The sequence below is a fragment of the Typha latifolia genome, chromosome 13, assembly GCF_019914945.1.
Source record: "Typha latifolia isolate L0001 chromosome 13, TyphaL0001v2, whole genome shotgun sequence".
Classification (NCBI taxonomy): domain Eukaryota; kingdom Viridiplantae; phylum Streptophyta; class Magnoliopsida; order Poales; family Typhaceae; genus Typha; species Typha latifolia.
In genome coordinates, this window is record NC_133098.1 from 2,443,814 (window position 1) to 2,465,479 (window position 21,666).

A 21,666-nucleotide genomic window follows, 5' to 3' on the forward strand; every position below is an offset into this window, starting at 1 on the left:
CTAAATCTCATAAGATCACAATGAATCTAAAACTTATTTTCATAGATCATATTAGAGGAGTGAAAATTTATTTAAAATGGATGAATATTGTACTTAATTATTAAGTTTAAGTCAGGGTTATTTTCTTAGCAAATAAGTTCTCTATTTATAAATAATGAAAATTTATTTGTAATTTTCTCTAAATATAAAGTTTCCGAAGTGGTAAACTATTTATGCGACAAAATGTGAAAATGGTACGCAATTGGGTTCCAAGAATGGACAATTTCCAAGTAGCATCCAAAGAAAAAAGGAAAGCTAATAATAAAGGTTTTGAAAGTTGGTCCTCCTTCCTACGTCCAATAAGGAACCCACCATGTGCCTTTCTTGGGTTCAACGTAGTGTATATCTCTTACCGTGAGCTCATCGGCAAGAATCTAAGCGATGTATCCTGCTCCACCTTCCGAAGCCTATAACAAGTTCTCCACGGCGCTTCCGGCACCGACGGCACCGGTGTATTCTATGCATCCTCAGGCTAACGGCGGCGGCGGCTTAAGGCAATGGTCGACCGGACTTTGCCATTGCCTGGACGACCCTGGAAACTGTGAGATTTTAGATGATATTGTTCGATTTATTAACCTTTTGCAGCTTCTAGTTTGATCTCTCTCTTTTTTTCCTTTTGTTTTTAAAACATGTTTGTTTTGGTCATTGAAGGTTTGATCACATGCTTATGCCCATGCATTACGTTCGGGCAGATCGCTGAAATAGTGGACAGAGGAACATGCCGTAAGATTACTGATACACATCTCTTCTTCTTCTTCTTCTTCTTCTTCTTCTTTTCTTTCTTTTAATCTTTTTAATAGAAGTCCGTAGACATGGAAAGTTAATTAAGAGCTTTACAGTGGATCAGTTCAAGTTCTTAAGCTAGACTGGCTAGAATATGAGCTAAGGTGTTATTGCAGCTACTCGTATAGCAAACCTTAGTAGAAAGGGGGGAGAGACATCCACCTACCTCTATGTGTTTTTGCAATTTTTTTTCCCCTTTGTTTTTTGTATTTTTTGAGAAGATTCTGCAAAACTTCATCTGAGAAACTGGTTTGCATATCATCAAGACCTGAGATTACATAAAGATTTTATCTTTTAAACTCGAGTAATTAGTCAATTAATAACAGGAATGATAGAAGGGGTAGCATGACCATTTAGCAGCTTATTTATAACTTAGTCTGATGAAGCCAAAACATAGGAAATAAAGTATGAGTTACCTTTTGTTTTTATTTTTCAGACATGCATGATGTTACTTGGATGAACACAAAAAGTACTATTAAACATGGATATAAAGACAAGGTGCTTGGGTGGAACTGGATTTAGAATAAGATTTCATGCAATTTTAATTGCAGCTCACACCCTGTAAAACTTGGTAATGACACAGCATGCGTAGCGAGTGGAATGGTTTACGGGCTTCTTTGCTTGACGGGCATGGGGTGCTTGTACTCGTGCTTCTACCGGTCGAAGATGCGGGGGGAGTACGACCTGGCCGAGGCTCCGGCTGCCGACTGCCTCGTCCACTTCTGCTGCGAGACTTGTGCACTCTGCCAGGAGTACAGGGAGCTCAAGAACAGAGGCTTTGACTTGGGAATTGGTGAGCATTTACTTGCCCTTAAATTTCACATCCTCGTTGTTATAATTATAATTACTACGGTGGAAAATTTGCATGAAATGCTCTTCTTCCCTACTGAATTTGCGGCTTGAATCGTGTTATTTGGGACTTGGGTGCAATCTTTTTCGTTTTCCCAATAGAACTTTAGTTATGTGTTTGTGTGCTTAGGTTGGGAGGCTAATATGGATCGGCAAAGGCGTGGGGTTATGGGGAGTCAGGTCATGGGGGCTCCGGTCATCCCAGGAGGCATGATGAGATGAACACATCCTCTTCTCTTGTATTATGGCACATATTAGACTCTAAACTGCTGTTTCTTGTTGTAATTTATCTATGACACGAACTAATTTAAATTGTTGTAAGTGTGAGCTTGTATCAAGAGCATGTTACACTTGAGATTGTGAGCGAGGATTCCATGCGGATCAACTCCTGTAGGTCAATCCGAGCACAACAATGCATTGGTTATGTGATCTCAGATTATTTGAGCAAAATCAATATATTGGTACGCATTTAACGGCATACGATTAGAGTGACTTACATCAAATCTTAAAATAGTGGTGCTAGGAATCATATATAATACAACTAGGAGACATGCAAGTTGCAAGCTAAAAATGATAGTCATTGTGAATAATGTTTCCTAGAAGTTTCCTTTTAAAATGTTAGAATGAATAACTCGTAACCATTTATTGAGAACATTAAAAACATCAAGTTAACAATTTTCCTTAAATTTTACTACATCCTCCTAAAAGTCCCCAAGTACTGACTTGAATACAAAAATTCAAGATTTAATTACATTTCCACCTTTTACATTACGGTCGGACTGTTGGATATTACATTATGCCTTAAAGAATAAAAACGTACAATTTACTCACAATACAATCTAAAATATATCTTGTTGCACCTTTCTATTATGTAATGATCTGTAATATTTTAAATAGTTTTAATAGGTAAATTATTTACTTTTAATATTTTCAAGGAGTGTTATGTGATGGTGAGTTAAGACGAGTGACACGAGAAAAAGGATCCAATGGAAAAGATAGAAAAGTACTTAAGTAGAATACAAATAAAATCATCTAAACTCACAATTATGCACAATTATTGTTGCATAATTAACATGAGAAAATTATATTTGCCAAATCTCATCTCACCCTAACCCAATCCATTAACCCAAATATACAAGTGTTGGCATCCAAAGCCCTCTCTCTCACTCACTCTCTATATATAAAACTCGATAACAACCAAGAGAAGAAGGCGCAAAGAGTGATGCCGAGCAATTCCTCTTCTTCTCTTCCTCTCTCCGCCACTCTGATGAACTCCTCCTCCTCGCCTTCTCCCAATCCATTCGCCTCCTTCTCCTCCTTCCTCCACCACCACATCTCCCGCCTCGGCTCCGACCTCTCCACCCGCATCGACGACGGCCGCCGCCGCATCGCCGGAGGGGCGGCCGCGTTTGCCGCCCTCGCCGCAGCGCCTCCGGCGCTGGCGGCGGTGGCGTATCAGGGGAGGAAGGCCTTCGACGTTGCGCTTAGCCCGGAGGAGGTGGCGAGGACGTTGGCCGGCACGCCGGTGTACACAGTGAGCAATTCCAACAATGAGTTCGTCCTCATCTCCGACCCCAAGAACGGGCTCAGATCGCTAGGTCTCCTCTGTTTTCGCAACGAGGACGCCCAAGCTCTCCTCTCACAGGTCCGATTGTGTTGCTTTAATCGCTTTTCTTCGGTTTCTTTCACCCCTTTGGATGGGTTTTAGGTAAAGATTGGATCTTGATTTGAAATTTTGAGATGTGAATGTTTTGCAGGTGAAGCTGCGGCAACCCGTTCTGGGGAAAGGGGCGAGAGTGGTGCCCATTACCCTTGATCAGGTGTCTTGTTTTTCTTTGCATTGGTTCTCCTCAGCTAAATTCCTTTTTCTGTAATTGTTCTTGCAGTTTCTATCTTCTACTTTCACCAACAAAAGTAGACGCTGGCAATTGGTGAAGAGATATGAATTGTATTTCTTCGTTGGAATTGCTGATTGTTTTCTATCTTTTGCTATGTGGTGGATTGTATTGGAAGGGGGAAATGTTTTTAGATGAGGGCTTACTTTATTCAAATGTGCGTACAAGAGCAAAGCGGGAATGATACAACAAAAGTAATGGAGGCCTCACTCTTTGTCACTGGTTGGCCATGGGTGCAGAATCGAAGAGTTTTACTTTGAGAAGATGATTATACCTTGAGGATTGATAATTATGGGTCTTGCTTCATTGTGGGTTCTTTTTATGCGAAATTAAGTTTTAGTCTTTAAGATTAAGGATAAATCATAGATAGAAGATTGAAATTTTCTTTAATCTTCCTCTTTTCTATAGGACATCTTATGCTTTATGGGATGCTATGGTTTGATCCTAGAGCCCTAAATCAGAGCAAGAGCTTCCACCATCTATTCAAATCAGTTGAGAGGGTCTTTCTTATTGTGATACATCTGTAGGACATGATGAACAACTCTATATTTCGAATCATAGAAGAAAATATATCCATATTGACCACCTTTTCACCTGCCTAAGTGATGATTGGCAGAACAAAACATTTGCCCTTATCATGGTGGATATATTAGATACACCGGCTTAACAATGCGGGTCACTATAACGATTCGCCACTGAGGATTTCTGACTGGCTAATTAAGCTATTTCGGATGACCATATCAAATTTGGCAGATGTATGTAATCCAATTAGAACAAACAGTTAGGAACCCTTGATTTAAAATAAACCCTCACCTTTTGTTGTTACAATGCCTAAAACACCTCTTCAATCATAGAATGCTATCATGGTTATGCTGGCTGTTTCACTGACATGCTGTAGAATTTGTCCACAATTTCCTAGTCACTTTATTTTCTCTGGATAGTGGATACTAGTTCATTTTAAGCAAAGTGAAAATCATTAACTCACTCTTCAATTTTATACTTGTTAAAAATGTTTGTTTGCTGTAGTCATCTGTTTGATATGTTTGTACCTTTTTATGAGTTTAGTGTACCTTATACTTGGTTGATAATATGAATTGCAGGTTTATATGCTAAAAGTTGAAGGCATTGCATTCCGGTTCTTACCTGATCCTCTTCAAATTAAAAATGCACTAGAGGTTTGTTCCATGATTTTATTCCTTGAACTGATTTGATATATTTTGCCATGTATTTACATTATAAATGCTGACTATTGTTGAGTGAGTAGTATAACTTTATATCTATGCAGAATTTTCTTGATGCCCTATAGTTTGCATAAAAATTTAAAATAACCCAGATTCCTTGCTTCTAATGCAACTCTCCTTTTTTTGAAATGACAATATATATATATATATAGTATATTTATTATTCCTTGTAATATCCAGGCCGAGCCTGATAAGAACTGTTGTTGATTGTTCACAGTCCTTACTGATGATTGCACCTGCAGAATGATAAACACTATATCTCTCTTCTTTTTGGATCATTCGGTCATCCTAGTTTTTTTATTGACTTTATTGCAGAGGGATTATGTGAATGTATTCTCTGTTTGATTGGCAGTTCCATGCTTTAGGGTTACATAATTTGGTAGCTGCTCGGTTTCAGAATATGGTCTGGTTTGGTGATATACTATGAGGAAATATATTGCTAGTCTTTCTTTAGAATAAAGGGAGCTTCTTCGAATAATTGTTTCTGGCTTTCTGCTATTACACTGCGAGGGTTAGAATCAGGAGACACTGATTTTTATAGAGAAGTTATTTCATATTTTCATGTTTTCTCTTTATCATGGTAAATTGCAGAAACCTATGTTCTCCTTTTCTCTTAAGGATGAAAAATATTTTTGTTTTGTTAACTCATGTTTCGTGTTGAACTGAGGCTTAGAGATCAACAAATACTTAAAGCATTATATTCTTACATTTCAGCCTTGTCCAGTGTCCTTTGCTAAAGAAAGAAAGAAATGAGCCTTTTTTCTATGCATCAAATTCTGGTTTATTTGTGCCTTCTGGTTTTGCAGTTGAGAACAATATGTTCACACTCTAAACCAGTCTGATTGCATTTTCTATAATGTTATGCATGGCGTATTACTATATTATTTAAATCATGCTGTCTGCTTCTCTACAAACAAGCACTGTAAAGCAGGGGTCAAGATATAGTGGGTAGTTGCAGTTGGTATGAGAATTATTAAATTGAAAGTCATTAAGAAACCATTTCAAATATCAGTTAGCGTCGTACACATTTATTGCTTCAGTAGTTAACTCTACACAAGATTTATCAGAGTTTGGCATACTTAGTTGTAAAAATCTGCAAGTTCTTCACTGTAATTACAGTAAACCGTTAAATAGATAAAACTTGTTCAAATAAAAATCTGAGAAGATATTCATGTTCAGAGTCACATTTAAGTGAACTATTGCCACTGACTTCTGTCTTTTGTTCCTTTGATGTAGTAGTGAGAGAATATGCAGTGCAGTAGGGAAGTGTACCAAGTCAGCAAGTCCTTTTGCTGCCTGTTTGCTAACTGTTTACAGTTTTCCTGCAACCAATATCTGTTTTTTGTCTTGTGGTTTATGAATTTTCTGTTTAAATGAAATCAGAGGCTTTGGGTATTGTGTGGTCATTGTATCTCTTAGAAGTTAGAACTGTATCTTTCAAGATTATATGTTAGTTACCTATTTTAATCTCCTTATCTCCAAGAATTCTTGCTATCCTTTTCTCCCATTCTACAGCTTGCTGACAACTTTTTTTCTTTTTTCAGTTGAAATCTGCTGATCTGACAAGGGGTTTTGATGGAGTTCCTGTTTTCCAGGTTTGCTTATATCTTCTCTTAATATGTTCACAAGATTACTTTATTTTCTATTAAGGTTGCTTAAATATAAAATACTATAGAGATTGGTTTACATTAGGTTTAGATTCTGTAGCAATAAGTGATTTGTGAAACGATTTTGTAACTCATTTAACTCAACAGGGGATTTAGGTTGCCATTGCATAGGCACTTTGTTTATGTTGTTATCATAGCAAAGTTAGTAGTTCCATTTGAGACCGTTTGACCTCAGAAGCTAATTCACATGTAGGCAGTGCTGTGTTTCAACTGTCGGCTGGTCTATTCATTGGTACATGATAGAGAACATTTGTTATGAATATGTTATGAAGCATGGATTTAAGTGTCCACCCGATGCTTCCTGGCATGTACTGTGCAGACACCAAGCCAGTACGATAGAAGAAGACCAGCACAACTTAGTATTTCTTATGTGATGCCAGGTCGTGTCATATTTACTATATCGGGACTATATTGACACAGTATCCTCATGATCCATGCCATTGGCACACATTGTGCCGACAGGACATGCCGGCGGCACATAAATCTTTGGTATGAAGATGTTGAATTTTCACTATATCACTTTAAGTGGTTGAAGCTTGTTACTTGTGTTGGTCTATATATTTTCTCGTCTTCATGGTAACTATCTAAATCTATTGTTTGTTGCTATAATGAGAATTTTTGTATATGCAGTCAGATCTCTTGGTTATTAAGAAAAAGAACAAGCGCTACTGCCCCATATACTTCCAGAAGGTCCGTCATGACTAGGTTTATGGCAGGAGATTTGACAGAAGACATAATGTTATGTTGCACTTGGGTGACTTTTATTTTCCTTTTTCCTCTTCAGGAAGACATAGAAAGAGAACTTTTGAAGGTGTCGAAAGCATCAAGAGGACCAGGCTTTTCTCAACAAATTATGGTGATTCTTACTTCTTTTTTGTTTATTTATTTTTCAATATAATTTGCTTCTACTAGATAATACTTGTTGAAGGACTTATGGATTATGCTTGGTTTTCCAGGTTGGGAGTCTGGAAGATGTCTTGAAAAAAATGGAGGTAGGGTGGCATCTGCGATTTTTTTTTAAACTCTTATTATTTTCAAAGTTCTTATCTGAACTGATAACCTACAGATGAATGACAAGAATTCTGGCTGGGATGATTTGATCTTCATCCCACCTGGGAAAAGCTACACCCAGCACATTAATGAGGTGGCAGCATAACACACTGGGAGGATCGTAGGCAAAGTGACATTCACTCATTTTGCGGTTCCTTTTGGGAGGCACGTCCTTAATTTATCACAGGGGTTCTATTTCCAGACTGAACTTGTAAAGAAGGTTTTGAACAAAAAGGTCAAATGATCTGAGTTGGTCCGAGTCAATATGCATGATTTTGCCTAGCTTCGTTGTTCTTTAGTGGCAATAGCTTCACATGAGAAGAGGTTTAGACTTGACATTTCCGGAACAGGTAAAAAAAAGGTTTGAGGGTTTAGCAGAAATTGCCTCTGTACAGGACTATTGCACCACTTATAAAGGGAATTCTCTTTTGGATTCTTTATTGAGTAATTATATCTGCAACAATCCTGCTGTTATTTCTTTTACTAGAATAGCATTACTGTTCAGATGAGCCAAAAGGTGCAATAATTTCCAGATTTCATATATGTAAAAATAAAATGGTACTCTCAGGGGGTATCAAATCTGAATCGCTTGGCTCACAGTGATAGTAGGAGCCTCCTGTAGGTGATGACATTTTTACTGAATGTATACTTTTATGATAAAGAGTCTTCCAGTCAAAGTTCTTACTTGAGTCATTGGATATTGAACAGACTAAGTTATCTTCACAACAATCCATGGCAAGAAGTGCTAATATTGCTTCCTTTATAACATGATAGGCAGTTGGGCACTTGAAGTTAGTAGAAATGCTGAAATTTTTGTCAGCAAAAAATTAACAACCCATGATAATCTCATTAATCTTTGTTTACATATATATTTAGTATTTATAATATATATTTGTCATCATTAGAAACTTACAGATAAATAAGAAGACAAATGCAACATCAAAATCATATTAAGATCAATGCTGGAGTGATTGGAATAAAAAAAAAATACTGTTTTGTTGTAATCTCTGGTAAATAGTCGAAGCAGACTTGGAAATTCTGAGACCCTGAAAAGAGTTATCACTTTAAAATCCTCATGATAGGTGATTTCCAGGAGAGACCCTATCAAATGACCAGAAGCAACAGTCAATTGATTATTGGTACTAGATATCACAAAATGGATAGCTAGAAGGTTAATGGATTGTGGCTTACTGAAAATTGATATCCCTTCTCCTTTTCAGACTGTCTGGAATCTGGCCTTCTAGATTATTGTTCTGGAGAAATCTGTGAGCCAGAAAAAATAAATCGACATAATAAAGGTTAAAGTTTACAAGAGCATTAACACTGTTGCAGATTAAGCGCCAAATCTTTGTAGGAGTAGATTTTGCTTACAATTCTCGAAGTCTTTTAAGGTTTCCTAGAGATGGAGGGATTGATCCACTTAGCTGGTTGTTCTCCAAGTGCCTTCAATTTAACATGCATTCAAATGTAAGTATGCAAGTAAAGGCGATAAGAGTTGAACATTTTTAATAAGTTTTCAGTGAGAGCTCTGTAAGCTTACAAGGAAACCAGCAGCTTGAGAGAGCTCATATCTGGAATAACACCAGTGATATTATTGCCACCAAGCCAACTGCAGACACACTCGTGTTTAGCTAATCTCAATCCTAGAAATATATAACTAATCTAACTTTGATATGCTTACATGCTTGAGATTGCAGTCAAATTGGCTAAAGCATTAGGTAGCATTCCTCCAACTCCAAAGTTTGTCAGGTTCCTACAGTAGAAACGATCAGCTTTAGATGAACAAAGGAAATCTTGTTATGATCCAAATCATCCTATGTTGCAAAAACTTAAGAGCTCACAATGAGACAACTCTTGCAAGTCTCCCTTGTGAGCATGTCACCCCAGTCCATGAATTCCCTGTTGGTAAGCAAGGATCTCCACTCCAATCTGAGGGTGGATAACTGAAGCTTCTTGCCAGTGCCTCCATTGCAATCACTGTGAAAAAAATTCACAGTAACAAATTGTTCAAAAATAATATTACAGCTATCCACCAAGTCTTGATCTAAAGAAGCTAAGAGAATTCTTTGTTTACCGTCTCTAGTACGTGTCCTTCCACCAAGTGGTACTACCATCAAGAGTTCCCCTGCATTGATCACTGGCCCAACTGTGGAATTCACATCAGGTATTAATTCTATCCGGGTCTGGCCGGCCAGCGGCCAGTTCATGCCGTAGACGATGCTGCCGTCCGTCGACACGTTGAGGCCCGCGAAGAACGTTTCCCCGTTCACCAAGACATCAAACAGCCTCCAGCTAAATTGACTCGGATTTCTGTTGTCCTGGAAGTAGAGGGCTAAGTAGTAGCTTGCATTAGGAAGCTCCATTGCAGGCCACTGGACTGCTAGATTCTTCCCGCGGCTCGTCGTTATAGCTCTTTGGAACACGAGTTCCGGTGGCAGATGCCAGAAGTCCGATGAGGTCACGTTCGATTGGCTCTCGACAATCGGATCGGTATCGACAAATGGCTGCCAGTATCGGTTGAACGGATCATCTGGATAACTAGATAAATTCATATCGACTATTAACTTTAACATAGCATCAGAGCGAGCTGCAGAATTTTATTTCAAAATATCTCTTACCTGACAATAGGGCCTTCGTGCCCGAAGCTATGGCGAGCAATAGTACTAAGAGCATACGACCCAAAATCCGTCGAGTTATACATTGAGTCCTCCAAGTACATCAATTCAAGAGAAGATATAAATGGGCTAGAAGTAGTATTCTCATTTCTCGCCAAGCAGACGCTGATCGACTTCCCGGTGGCGGCGACGATGACTTCATAGTAGGAGCTGAGGCCATTGGCATAGTTCTGAGAGGTGTCAACTGTGCTCCATTTAGTCCCCTCAATGATCTGATCAAATATAGGTGGTTTACTACCACCATCAAAACCTCCATAGTAGTAAGTGGTTCTAATCAAATACTTAGCACCTTTGGTCACAGGGATCACGTAGCAATACTTGTTTGCAGACTTGTCTGGGAAATACCTCAGAGATGAGAGAACTGGGATTAAATTTGGAATGCTAAGGCTGGATACATTGCCAACTTTGATGAAGCCATCATCAGGGATCCATTTGACATCTCCAATGTCGTCTTCTTTAGTTGCACCACAATTTATCTGGTACCCTACATTAATTACAAGGTTGTGGTCTCAATCAGAAGGTACAAGAAATAAACGAGAAAGACCCATGAATTGGATTACCTCTAGGTGGAAAAGCATGGAGGCATAGAGGGAGGCAAAGGAAGAGAATGGCAATAAACTCCATTTTTGAAGGGAACAAGAAGAGGGGAAGAGAAGGGAACGAAAAGGAGTTGAAAGGGGGAAATGCTAACAATATAACAACCTTCAACACCGCACCTTGCCGGCTTGGAGGTTGTTAGTTGGGCACGGTGATGGTTTTGTTTTTCTTTTACGGAAATTTATCAGAAAAACACCCTATATTTTTTTAATTATTATTTCATATTTTACCGTATGAATATTTTTCATTCGGACTATTATATATATTTTTTATGTCTAAAAAATACCCTAGTATTAGATTTCTTAACCAACATTTATTATGGCAGAGAAATAACCTTAATATCCCTTAGTAAGTTTGGTAAATTTTAAAATAAAAATAAAGTTAAAGGAGGGGTATTTTAACTATATAAGTTTTTTTTTTCTTTAATAATAATAATTATTATGTTGTTAAAATAAATTTTGGGTATTTTTGAGGTATTAAAAGTAAAATGTAGAGGATTGAATGATAAATATTCAAAAGATAATATGTGAATGATAATAAAGAAAAAATATTAGGTGTTTTTGATAAACTATAGGGTGGGCCAAGTCATGCTCCGATACGTTTCTTGAGAGGTCTCCATGTACATGGCAGCCATTTATTCCTTTCTTCCATCTTTAAAGAATTCTTCCATGGGTGCTTTATTATGTTTTTTGGGGGAGCTCGCAATTTTAGTGTCCTTGGATTAATTATTTGTTAATCTCGTGACGTGCTTGGATGATATGAACATTTATTCTTAAGCTAGAGCTAGGCTTTTAGCTCAAAGAAGATCCAAGATAAGCATCATAAGCAAGCTTTCTCTCTCTCTCTCTCTCTCTCTCTCTCTTAAAGGAAAGTCCACATAGATTTTATTCGTTCATTCAATAAAACTATGTGATAAAAAAATTACACATAATCCCTTATCCATATATCTAGTAGGGTTTACCCTTGGGCTGACACGGCCCAGTTAGCCCTGAACTTATTCATGTAAAAAAACGCTAATCAGGCCCATCTTTCCATTTTATCATTCTTTTCTACTTCTTTTTTTTTTAAAGAAAGTTACTTTTTTATTGATGGAAGTAATGAGACTCAATCCATATAAAGTTCATTAATGTCCACTGTGACAATAAAACTATCATTAAGAAGGTACTAAGGTAGTGTAATTATGTCAGCAATCAATTACACTTATAATAGCTATTGGGAGATTATAGATCTATAAAAAATTCCCACCAAGTGATGGTTTGGATCCAGGAAAGTATTTAATTATATATTTCATATCGACTTACTTACTTGCAATGTTATATAATTATATATTTAAAATACCAGTGGCGGCAAATTGATTCATGAAGAAGAATGTACACGTGGTCAAACGAGATCGGATTGTAGAACAAGTTATGTCATTCTCGTAATACGAGTTAAAAAAGGGGAGGGGGATGGGAGGAGGAAGGAGGAAGGAGGACGTCTTAGAAAAGAAATGGACGTGGAGAGAGATGGAGGCGGAGAGACGAAGGCGGCGGCGAAATGGCGGCAGGCCATCAGGCCGGAGTTCGTGTTGTCCGGCTTCTTGATGAGTTCGCTGCTCTTGGTATACGTCTACGCTACCAGACGGAGTTCGTTCACATTAGAAGGTAATATATATAATTATATATATATATTGCTGATAATAATGACTATTATTAGCATCATGCTCCGAGTTTAGCTAGTTGAAATTTACTTAGCTTGTTGCAAAGCCTATTATTAGAGACAAGTGATGCTTTATTTACTTTGTCGTCACAGAGATCGTTCTTTCAATTCTCTTGCTAATCTACTCCAAATTTTAAACAAGGCACACGTAATTCGCCATCTGCAACCTCTACTTCACCTCAGGATGAACTTCTTGGTGGATTACTTTCTCCAGGATTCGATGAACAATCTTGCGAAAGCCGGTATAAATCTTCGTTGTATCGCAAAAAATTGCCCTTCTCACCATCATCTTACCTCATCGAGAGGTTGAGAAAGTATGAATCCTACCACAAGAAATGCAGCCCAAAAACTACTCTATATAGCAACGCAGTAGAGCAACTCAAGTCAGGCAACAATAACACTGCAGACATGGGCTGCAAGTACTTAGTTTGGTTGCCATTCAATGGCTTAGGGAATAGAATGCTATCTCTTGCCTCTGCCTTCCTCTACGCTCTCCTCACCAACAGAGTCCTCCTCATCCATGACACTAATGAATCAGAAGACCTCTTCTGTGAGCCATTTCCTGGCAGTTCATGGCTGCTACCTTCTGATTTCCCTGTCAAAAACTTCGAAAACTTTGACTGGGGATCCCCAAAAAGTTATGTCAACATGCTAAAAAGCAAGGTGATCGGCAAAAATGTGAATTCTTCATCGCAGATGCTACCAGAATACGTGTATCTTGACCTAGTATCAGCTATGTTACGTTCCGAAACAAACATATTTTGCGAAGAACATCAACTAGTCCTCGAAAAGTTAAACTGGATGATATTGAAATCGGATGTCTACTTCATTCCACCTCTATTTATGATGCAAATTTATCGAGACGAGTTACACCGATTATTTCCGATTAAAGAGTCAGTATTCCATCATCTAGGGAGGTATCTATTTCATCCAGCTAACCAAGTGTGGGGGATCATCACAAGGTACTATGAAGCATATTTATCCAGAGCTGATGAAGTACTAGGGCTTCAGATTAGAATTTTCGACGAGGCGCCTATTTCTTTCGACGACATGTATGAACAAATCGTCACTTGTTCTCAAAATGAGAAGCTGTTACCTGAAACAGCGAATCCTACAAAGATTTCAAATTCACCTTTGAATGTGACAAAGGTGAAGGCAGTCCTGGTGACTTCTTTGTACTCAGGATACTATGAGAAGATGAAAGCCATGTACTATGAGAAGCCAACTGCAACTGGTGAAGTAGTTGCAATCTACCAGCCTAGCCATGAAGAGCAACAGCACACAGAGGCAAACATGCACAACCAGAAGGCATTGGCAGAGATGTACTTGCTGAGCTACAGCGATGAAATAATCACTAGTGGTTACTCTACATTTGGATACATAGCTCATGGGCTTGGAGGTTTGAGGCCATGGATACTGGTGAGGCCTGGATGGATGCAAAGGATTGCTAGCCCACCTTGTGTTCGAGCCATGTCAGTGGAGCCTTGTTTGCATTCACCTCCTGGGTTTGATTGCAGAGCAAAGGAGGGAGTGGATTTGGGGACTTTGGTCCCTTATGTTAGGCACTGTGAAGACGTGAGCCATGGTCTTAAGCTGTTTAATTACTTAGCTTAATTGGATGGTAGATTTGGCTTAATTCTTCGCCTCTATATAAATATGTAAATATTTGTTATAAAATCTCTGAATCAACTTGTTGGGTAATTAATTGATCATAATATTTCAATTATTAGACTTTATACATCACGATAGATAGAGATAGTTAAAAGTAGAAACTGATAACTTAACATTGGAAGCACCGACACGTTACATATGTTGGCCCACTACATAATTAAAATAGTGCGAGCCTTGGCGTATTCAATGCTCATGAAGTTAACCTAGTTAAGCTATCAATTACTGTGAGCCTGCAGTTGGAAGATGGAGGAAAAAGAGAGCTATATAATAATTGCTTGGCTAAAAGGATTCATTTTCAAGGCTCTAAATTTGAGTTAAAATTTAATTTATATTCACTGTGTTAATTCACCAGCTACTTTACAAATTTAAGCTATTAACTCATGTTTGCTTTGAGTTTAGAGACTCTTAGCCAAGATAAATAACCTAATCATATTTGCTCTCTAATAAATAAAATATAAATTTAAATTAATTTTAATTTTCACCTTTGTATGATTTAAATATATTACTTTTATCATTAAAATCAAACGATATTTTGGTCCCTTAATAATATATTTTTTATATAATATTAAAATAATAATTATATTTTAGCATAGTTCAAAATATATAAATCAAGACTAAAAAATATGACCAATTAATTAAGTTTTGTCTTAGCCTCAAATGAAATGCTTGTAATTAAAATTAACTACATACGGAGATTATTCAGGACTCAATATATGCTGGGCTGTTACGTCGTATTGCCGATTACTACTAGGCCGTTTAAGTGGGAGGATTGGTACATATTATTTAGCCTACCTAACATACCCTACCCTACGAGCTCAACTTACTTTTAAAAAAGAAAGACCTACTCACTGTGCTTTAGCTGGATGGCTACATGCAATCTACCTCTACAAAAGCAAGCAAGAAAATAAATCTTCTTCACACCCCCACGTCATGACATGATCAGATGCTTCCTAACGAGCCCTTCAAAATTCTCCATATATATATATATATATATATATATGGCCCACCACCTTCTGGGCGACACCGAAGTAGGTGTATGACCATCATAAAACGTAGATAACGGAATCTTATGCAGTTTATTAGAAATGATGGACGCTTAATTAGCCTATAATAACTACCAGCTTATTAGTAAACCAACGTAAGGAAGTGGGGCCCCGAGATAGCCATTAAAGAGAAAGGAAAGCTCATTTGTTTACTAATAACTAATGGAGAGGAGCACGTCTTCATCACTCTCGCCAAAGTTGACCAAGTACCAACTCCCTCCCCTCTTCGATTTAGAAGACTAAAGGCATCTCTAAACCCGATCCAAAGTCCAAAGTAAGAGAAAGAGAGAGAAGGAGAGAAAGAGAGAGAGATCTGAGAAAGGATGGAGGTGAAGAGGGTGAGGAGCCCTCGGGGGCCGTCCCTGGATCGGGAGGAGTTGCTTGAGGTGATTGCGATGGAGGAGCACAAGAAGAAGGCGGCGTGGCGGGGGGCTGCGCGGCCGGAGATCCTTCTGATCGGCTTCTTGATGGCACTTCCCTTGATTCTCTTCCTCTTCGGAGGCAGATGGCCTTCCTTCACACTTTCCGACAACTCTTCTCAGACCCCTCATCCCATCTCACGGACAGGTAAAGAAAAAATATAAAAAAATAAAATAAAAGTTTTTTATTCTTTTCTTTTTCATATCCATACATATTTATTTTCCTTTCGATTTATTCGTTCTTTTCTTGGGGGGATGGGGATCGCTCGAGATGGGATCTAGGTAGGCCCCCAGTCCCCCACTGGGTGCATTGCATGATTGGGTCACTGATTGGTGCACTGGAAAATTCCGGTGCAATCGAACGGCTACGATTTGCCTCTCCGGTGCACTAATTTCATTTGCCTTTTTCCTTTTTTCTTTCATTATTCTTCTTAGGTACTGCAAATATTTCCACTGCAACCTCTGCTATCCGGCAGGACAAGCTTCTCGGCGGATTGCTTTCCTCTGCCTTTGATGAGCAGTCTTGCCAGAGCCGGTATAAATCTTCGTTGTACCGCAGGCAGTCGCCTTTCTCGCCGTCTTCTTACCTCATCAAGAGGTTAAGGAAGTACGAAGCCTACCATAGGAAATGCGGCCCAAATTCTAGACTGTACAAGAAGGCAATCAAGCAGCTCAACTCGGGTCGAAATATTGCTACTATGGAGTGCAAGTACGTGGTGTGGATACCATGCAATGGCTTGGGGAATAGGATGCTAACTCTGGCCTCTACTTTCCTCTATGCTCTTCTTACCAATAGAGTGCTACTGATCCATACAACTAAAGAATCAGAGAACCTCTTCTGCGAGCCGTTTCCCAGGAGTTCATGGGTGCTTCCTTCTGATTTCCCTGTCAGAGAAACTTACCTCTTTCACAAGGATGCTCCTCAAAGTTATGTGAACATGCTAAAGAATAAAGTGATCAGTAATGACCTGAATGTTTCAGCTGCGTCGCTACCGGCGTACATTTATCTGCACGTCGAGCAGTTTCGGTTAAAATTGGAGGACAATGTTTTCTGCAGAGATGATCAGTTAGTCCTTGGAAAGTTCAACTGGATGGTATTGAAATCAGATAGCTACTTCGTGCCAGCTCTGTTTCTGATGCCATCATTCGAAGATGAACTGAGCAAGTTATTTCCAGAGAAAGAGTCTGTATTCCATCACTTAGGAAGATATCTTTTTCATCCTACTAATCCAGTTTGGGGGATCATTAAAAGGTATTATGAAGCCTATCTAGCTAAAGCTGATGAAAGACTAGGCCTTCAAGTTAGAATTTTCCCCGAGGCTCCTATTACTTTTGAGAACATGTATGATCAAATCCTCAGATGTACTAAAAAGGAGAGTTTGTTACCTGAAGTTAGTCCTATTGAGTCATCTAACTCGTCTTCAGATGAAACAAGGGTGAAGGCAGTACTGGTGACTTCTTTGTACGCAGGTTACTACGAGAAAATTAAATCGATGTACTACGAGAATCCTACCGCCACTGGTGAGATAATTGCGGTATATCAACCTAGCCATGAAGAGGAGCAGCACACAGAGGCACAGAATCACAACCAGAAGGCACTGGCAGAGATGTATCTGTTAAGTTACAGTGATAAGATAGTTATAAGTGCTTGGTCTACATTTGGATACATAGCTCATGGGCTCGCTGGTGTGAAGCCATGGATTTTGCTTAGGCCAGGATGGATGAAGAAGACAGCAGACCCTCCTTGTGTTCAAGCCCAGTCAGTGGAGCCTTGTTTGCATTCACCTCCTATCCTTGATTGTGGAGCAAAGAGGGATGTTGATCCAGGGAGTATAGTACCATATGTGAAGCATTGTGAAGATGTAAGCTTTGGTCTTAAGCTGTTCAGTTAGCTTGGGTGGTTCTTCTACTCCTCAATTTAAGTTTTCAAATCAGACCTCCATAAGTTACATAGAGATTTAGATTCATGAAAAAAGAAGACATGGAGATTAATTTATATCCGAATTCATGTGAAAGTAACCACATTTTGAGTTTTATTTGTGTATTTATTGTACTTCAGTGAACATTCTTTTTGGCATATCTTACCATATTGTGTATCTGTGTACTTCAATGGAATATTTATTTGGTGTAATCTCAGATGCAACTATTCAACTGTGTTTGTGGAACGGAAGCCTGATACAAATTTAGCTCTTGAAACTTAATATTCATTTTGCAGTTGTGAATAGCTTTTTGTTTCTATGAGATGAATGATGAATCTCATACAAGATTGGAAAAATCAAATCTAACTTAAGATACTTCTGAAAAATATCTAAATTTCTAGATCTATCTGTTAACCATCAACACATTCTAAAGATCAAAATCATTTCGGTGGGTGTCGAAGCATCTTTCCATCTGTTAAACATCAGGACAGATAACACAAAGAACAGATTGATAAAGGTGTTTGCAAGACTTGAGATTGTGACATTCTGAATACACTGGCTTTGATACTGTCATTGTCTAAGTTTATCACTCAGCCTTCCTTCAACATTCACTTCATTTATCATATTACTCTATTGACTTGCTATTATATTTAAATCTTACCTATACCTATGACTTGCACACTAATTTCTTCGTAACTAGATCATGTCCACTGCATGTCTTAAGGCTTAAACCCCTACTAGACATGTTAATTCTGACAAAGCTTATTTCAGTACAATTTAGATTACTTATCTGCACCTGCGATCACGTGTACACGCAAAGTCTACCCAAATTCCCAAAGCCAATAATTGTTGATTTATCTCCATTTTTAGATGATCTTACTGAAACCAATACTAAAATTTGCGCAAAGTTCTCTGCCAGTTAAATATTGCTTTCTGGAAGATGTAATTTAATTAGTTACGCTAAAACTTTTTAGTCTTCAAGTACTAGATCTAGACTTGGAAGCATTTCCATCCAAGCTAAAACAGAGAATGGATGTGAAAAGGATCAGTACTCATCAGTAATCTCACAATCCAGAGATGAAAGGGATTCCTCTGAGAAGTTTCGCATTTGCAAATAAGGGTGCGAGTTCCAGTAACAATTTGCTCCAATTCTTCTTTATAGTAGCTAGATATCAAACTTAGTTGGCTTGGAGTGTGAAGGATTTGCATTTACTATAGTATGATAAATATTAGGTAGTACTAATGCAATTACTAACTTTTTGTTTGTGTAGGATATGATTCATTTGCAACAGTTGCTGCACCTAATGGCAACCTTCTTGGTGGACTACTTTCCCCTGACTTTGATGAGCAAACTTGTCTTAGCCGCTACGAATCAACGCACTATCGTAAAGCATCACTCCATGCACTATCATCTTATCTAGTATCCAAGTTGAGAAATAATGAAGCCCTCCATAAAAGATGCAATTCAAACACTCCACTCTACAAGAAATCAGTGGAAAAATCTCAAGTCTAATCACAACATAGAGCTTGAGTACAACTATGTGATATGGAGTCTAATGGAAGGATTAGGGAATATAATGCTCTCTTTAGCTTCTACTTTCCTTTATGCTCTTCTTACAAACAAGGTGCTGCTAGTCCACCAGACTGATGACTTGGTCGATCTCTTTTGTGAGCCATTCCCTGGATCAACTTGGATTCTGCCTTCAGATTTCCCTATCAAGGACTTGAACAAATTTAACCTTCGTTCTCAACAAAGTTATGGTAACATGCTAGGGAAGAATTTGATCAATTATGATATTAAAGCTCTGGTAATGGCGCTTCCTGCATTGGTTTATATTCATCTACGACATGATTACAAGACGCATTTAGACAGGCTTTTCTTTTGTGAAGATGATCAATTAGTTCTCAAGAAAGTAAATTGGCTTGCCAGTTCTATTTATGATTCCACAACACGAAGATGAACTGCACAGATTCTTTCCGATAAAAGAGACGGCATTCCATCATCTAGGCCGATATCTTTACCATCCTAGCAACACTGTTTGGGGGTATGATAATGAAATATCATGAATCTTATCTAGCCAAGGCTGATGAGAGGGTAGGGATGCAAATTAGAACGTTCTCATGGGCACCCATTTCATCTGAGAACTTGCTGAATCAATTAAATACTTGTACTCAGCACGAAAAACTTTGGCTATTGAGGCAAGGAGCTCGACCAAATCATTACTAGTGGTTTCCTTGCACTATGAATACCACAAAAAGATCAAGAACATGTACTATGATCACTCAAATACAACAGGCGAGATCATTAGGGTCTTCCAACAGACTCATAAAGGGCATCAACACTCTGATAAACGATCACACAACAATAAAGCATTGGCTGAGATATGTTTGCTTAGCTTCTCCGACGTTCTGATCACAACCGCAGCGTCTACATTCGGATATGTTAGTAATAGTCTTGCAGGTTTTGAAGCCATGGATTGTGCTAACTTCAACGAACCAAAAGATGCCAGACCCTCCTTGCCGTCGAGCCATTGTCAATGGTCCATGCTTCCATGCACCGCCTACTTTCGATTGCAGAGCGAAGAAAAATGCTGACAGTGGCATCTGGTTCGACATGTGAAGCATTGTGAAGATTTTAAAGAAGCTGTCAAGTTAGTAGATTAGACTAAATATACTTCTGTTTTCTACTTGGATATCAAAAATAAATCCAGGATTGTTCACTAGTTTTGTAAGGTTTTATATGTATTCATATAATTAGCAAATCGTGCTTTCACTATATGCACAAGAAAAATTATGAGATATTATAAGATGTTTAATAAAGAATATTTAAGCGAACTATTAATTTTAAAGGCAAAAAATTTATTTATAAATAAGTGATTTAAATATTTAAAGTAAAGAATTTTCAAGTTAAAGATTCCAAGTAGGTCGTTTGAATGCACTCTACAAGTTGTATAAAAATACAAAGGCACTATATTTTGAGAGCTCAAGTGTTCGGACAAGTTTGCAAAGAAGAAAACTGCATCTAGATCATCTTTTATAGGCTATTGGAGATCACCTCTTAATTTTAGATTGAGTATAACTAAATTATTATATTTGAAATAAGTACATCTCGAGAACTATTGAGACAAAAACATTAACCTCGAGAGTTATTGAGATTTAGAAACCTATCACGAGAATTGATGTATTGTAGGGTTTGGCAAGCAAGGTTATTACAGATTAAATTATGATAATCGAAGGATTATCTATAAGTTTCGTGTAACTGCCATAATTTTAGTGATTGATTTTTATTTGAGTTTGAATCTCTGATTTTTTCATGTAACAAATTTTACATTTAAGATTATCTTTCACGCTTTTTTTTTATATTTATTTTATTAATAGTATGTGATAAATCTATTTCCTAATCAGTTATTATTTTAGATTTTTTTTATATTAGTATTAGAATATATCTAAGGTTTCACGTTTTTTTTCAAGTTTGATGAAAATTATGACAAAATACTAGGATCTATCTGCTGAGAAAAAAAGTTATTCCCCATCAAGTGAATCACCTTTATATCTCTTTCTTGCAGCCCCCCATGTTTCAATAGCATCTAGTTGCACTCAAGAGCATTGATTCATTAGCCAAATATTTCTCCAAAAGATCTACTTGTCCACGCACTAGATTCGTTTAGTCAAAGTCTAAAGGAAGCTCATATCATATACGGATCTTTTAGCCAACTAATGCTTCACTACTACACATTACAGCATACGCTTGATTAATTACCCTCTTCCCAACGATCGAGGTCTTAGTTGATGCACTATTTGTGAATACGTTCAATAGTTGATGTACTTTTCGACGGATTTGGATTATAAAAGTTGACTCGAGCGATTCTACCAAGGTTGTATTGGAATCTATTGGCAACTTCAAGTCAACATCTCCTATCAATAGCAAATCTTGAGAGTAAATGTTTCGTGACTCCTAACGTGTTTTCACATGGGAGGCACAACTATCGAAGTCAAACTACTATTAATTACTCCTAATCGAAGCATTCTGACCTTTAAATGAGCCATAAGAAGTGGCTTGGATATACTCCAAGTAATTTACAAAGGAAACAACATTCCACATAGGACATAGACGGAAAGG

General features: G+C 37.9%; 6 protein-coding genes across 6 annotated transcripts; 5 read left to right on the plus strand and 1 right to left on the minus strand.

Annotated features, from left to right (window-relative positions):
• The first annotated feature begins 4 nt into the window (after positions 1–4).
• LOC140799745 (cell number regulator 1-like) lies at positions 5–2,026 on the plus strand. The gene is made up of 4 exons (XM_073154203.1): positions 5–580; positions 691–762; positions 1,406–1,615; positions 1,802–2,026. The coding sequence occupies exons 1-4, from the start codon at positions 421–423 to the stop codon at positions 1,891–1,893; spliced, it is 534 nt and encodes a 177-aa protein (XP_073010304.1). The 5' UTR covers positions 5–420; the 3' UTR covers positions 1,894–2,026.
• A 781-nt stretch (positions 2,027–2,807) lies between these two features.
• LOC140799744 (protein TIC 22, chloroplastic) lies at positions 2,808–7,960 on the plus strand. The gene is made up of 8 exons (XM_073154202.1): positions 2,808–3,316; positions 3,429–3,491; positions 4,667–4,741; positions 6,352–6,402; positions 7,105–7,164; positions 7,259–7,330; positions 7,431–7,466; positions 7,541–7,960. The coding sequence occupies exons 1-8, from the start codon at positions 2,894–2,896 to the stop codon at positions 7,628–7,630; spliced, it is 870 nt and encodes a 289-aa protein (XP_073010303.1). The 5' UTR covers positions 2,808–2,893; the 3' UTR covers positions 7,631–7,960.
• Positions 7,961–8,367: 407 nt separating this feature from the next.
• LOC140799743 (receptor-like protein kinase At3g21340) lies at positions 8,368–10,920 on the minus strand. Its single transcript, XM_073154201.1, has 9 exons — positions 10,760–10,920; positions 10,143–10,683; positions 9,599–10,062; positions 9,366–9,501; positions 9,206–9,277; positions 9,065–9,133; positions 8,896–8,967; positions 8,716–8,787; positions 8,368–8,625 (listed from the first exon to the last, which is right to left on the minus strand). Exons 1-9 carry the CDS (start codon positions 10,821–10,823, stop codon positions 8,598–8,600), a joined length of 1,518 nt encoding a protein of 505 aa, XP_073010302.1. The 5' UTR covers positions 10,824–10,920; the 3' UTR covers positions 8,368–8,597.
• A 1,320-nt stretch (positions 10,921–12,240) lies between these two features.
• On the plus strand, positions 12,241–14,209 carry LOC140800077 (galactoside 2-alpha-L-fucosyltransferase-like). Its single transcript, XM_073154724.1, has 2 exons — positions 12,241–12,439; positions 12,637–14,209. The coding sequence occupies exons 1-2, from the start codon at positions 12,286–12,288 to the stop codon at positions 14,106–14,108; spliced, it is 1,626 nt and encodes a 541-aa protein (XP_073010825.1). The 5' UTR covers positions 12,241–12,285; the 3' UTR covers positions 14,109–14,209.
• Positions 14,210–15,362: 1,153 nt separating this feature from the next.
• LOC140800102 (galactoside 2-alpha-L-fucosyltransferase-like) lies at positions 15,363–17,758 on the plus strand. Its single transcript, XM_073154765.1, has 2 exons — positions 15,363–15,775; positions 16,063–17,758. The coding sequence occupies exons 1-2, from the start codon at positions 15,532–15,534 to the stop codon at positions 17,517–17,519; spliced, it is 1,701 nt and encodes a 566-aa protein (XP_073010866.1). The 5' UTR covers positions 15,363–15,531; the 3' UTR covers positions 17,520–17,758.
• Positions 17,759–18,985: 1,227 nt separating this feature from the next.
• LOC140800136 (probable fucosyltransferase 8) lies at positions 18,986–19,507 on the plus strand. The gene has a single exon (XM_073154801.1). The coding sequence runs from the start codon at positions 18,986–18,988 to the stop codon at positions 19,505–19,507; it is 522 nt and encodes a 173-aa protein (XP_073010902.1).
• The last annotated feature ends 2,159 nt before the right edge of the window (positions 19,508–21,666 follow it).

Coding starts and splice junctions, on each gene's coding strand:
- LOC140799745 (XM_073154203.1), top strand. CDS start 421: ATGTATCCTGCTCCACCTTCCGAAGCCTATAACAAGTTCTCCACGGCG. Junction 581..690: donor CCTGGACGACCCTGGAAACT/GTGAGATTTTAG, acceptor TGGTCATTGAAG/GTTTGATCACATGCTTATGC. Junction 1,616..1,801: donor AGGCTTTGACTTGGGAATTG/GTGAGCATTTAC, acceptor TTGTGTGCTTAG/GTTGGGAGGCTAATATGGAT.
- LOC140799744 (XM_073154202.1), top strand. CDS start 2,894: ATGCCGAGCAATTCCTCTTCTTCTCTTCCTCTCTCCGCCACTCTGATG. Junction 6,403..7,104: donor ATGGAGTTCCTGTTTTCCAG/GTTTGCTTATAT, acceptor TTGTATATGCAG/TCAGATCTCTTGGTTATTAA. Junction 7,165..7,258: donor GCCCCATATACTTCCAGAAG/GTCCGTCATGAC, acceptor TTTCCTCTTCAG/GAAGACATAGAAAGAGAACT.
- LOC140799743 (XM_073154201.1), bottom strand. CDS start 10,823: ATGGAGTTTATTGCCATTCTCTTCCTTTGCCTCCCTCTATGCCTCCAT. Junction 8,968..9,064: donor CTCAAGCTGCTGGTTTCCTT/GTAAGCTTACAG, acceptor GTTAAATTGAAG/GCACTTGGAGAACAACCAGC. Junction 8,788..8,895: donor CTTAAAAGACTTCGAGAATT/GTAAGCAAAATC, acceptor TCTGGCTCACAG/ATTTCTCCAGAACAATAATC.
- LOC140800077 (XM_073154724.1), top strand. CDS start 12,286: ATGGACGTGGAGAGAGATGGAGGCGGAGAGACGAAGGCGGCGGCGAAA. Junction 12,440..12,636: donor GAGTTCGTTCACATTAGAAG/GTAATATATATA, acceptor ATTTTAAACAAG/GCACACGTAATTCGCCATCT.
- LOC140800102 (XM_073154765.1), top strand. CDS start 15,532: ATGGAGGTGAAGAGGGTGAGGAGCCCTCGGGGGCCGTCCCTGGATCGG. Junction 15,776..16,062: donor TCATCCCATCTCACGGACAG/GTAAAGAAAAAA, acceptor TATTCTTCTTAG/GTACTGCAAATATTTCCACT.
- LOC140800136 (XM_073154801.1), top strand. CDS start 18,986: ATGAAGCCCTCCATAAAAGATGCAATTCAAACACTCCACTCTACAAGA.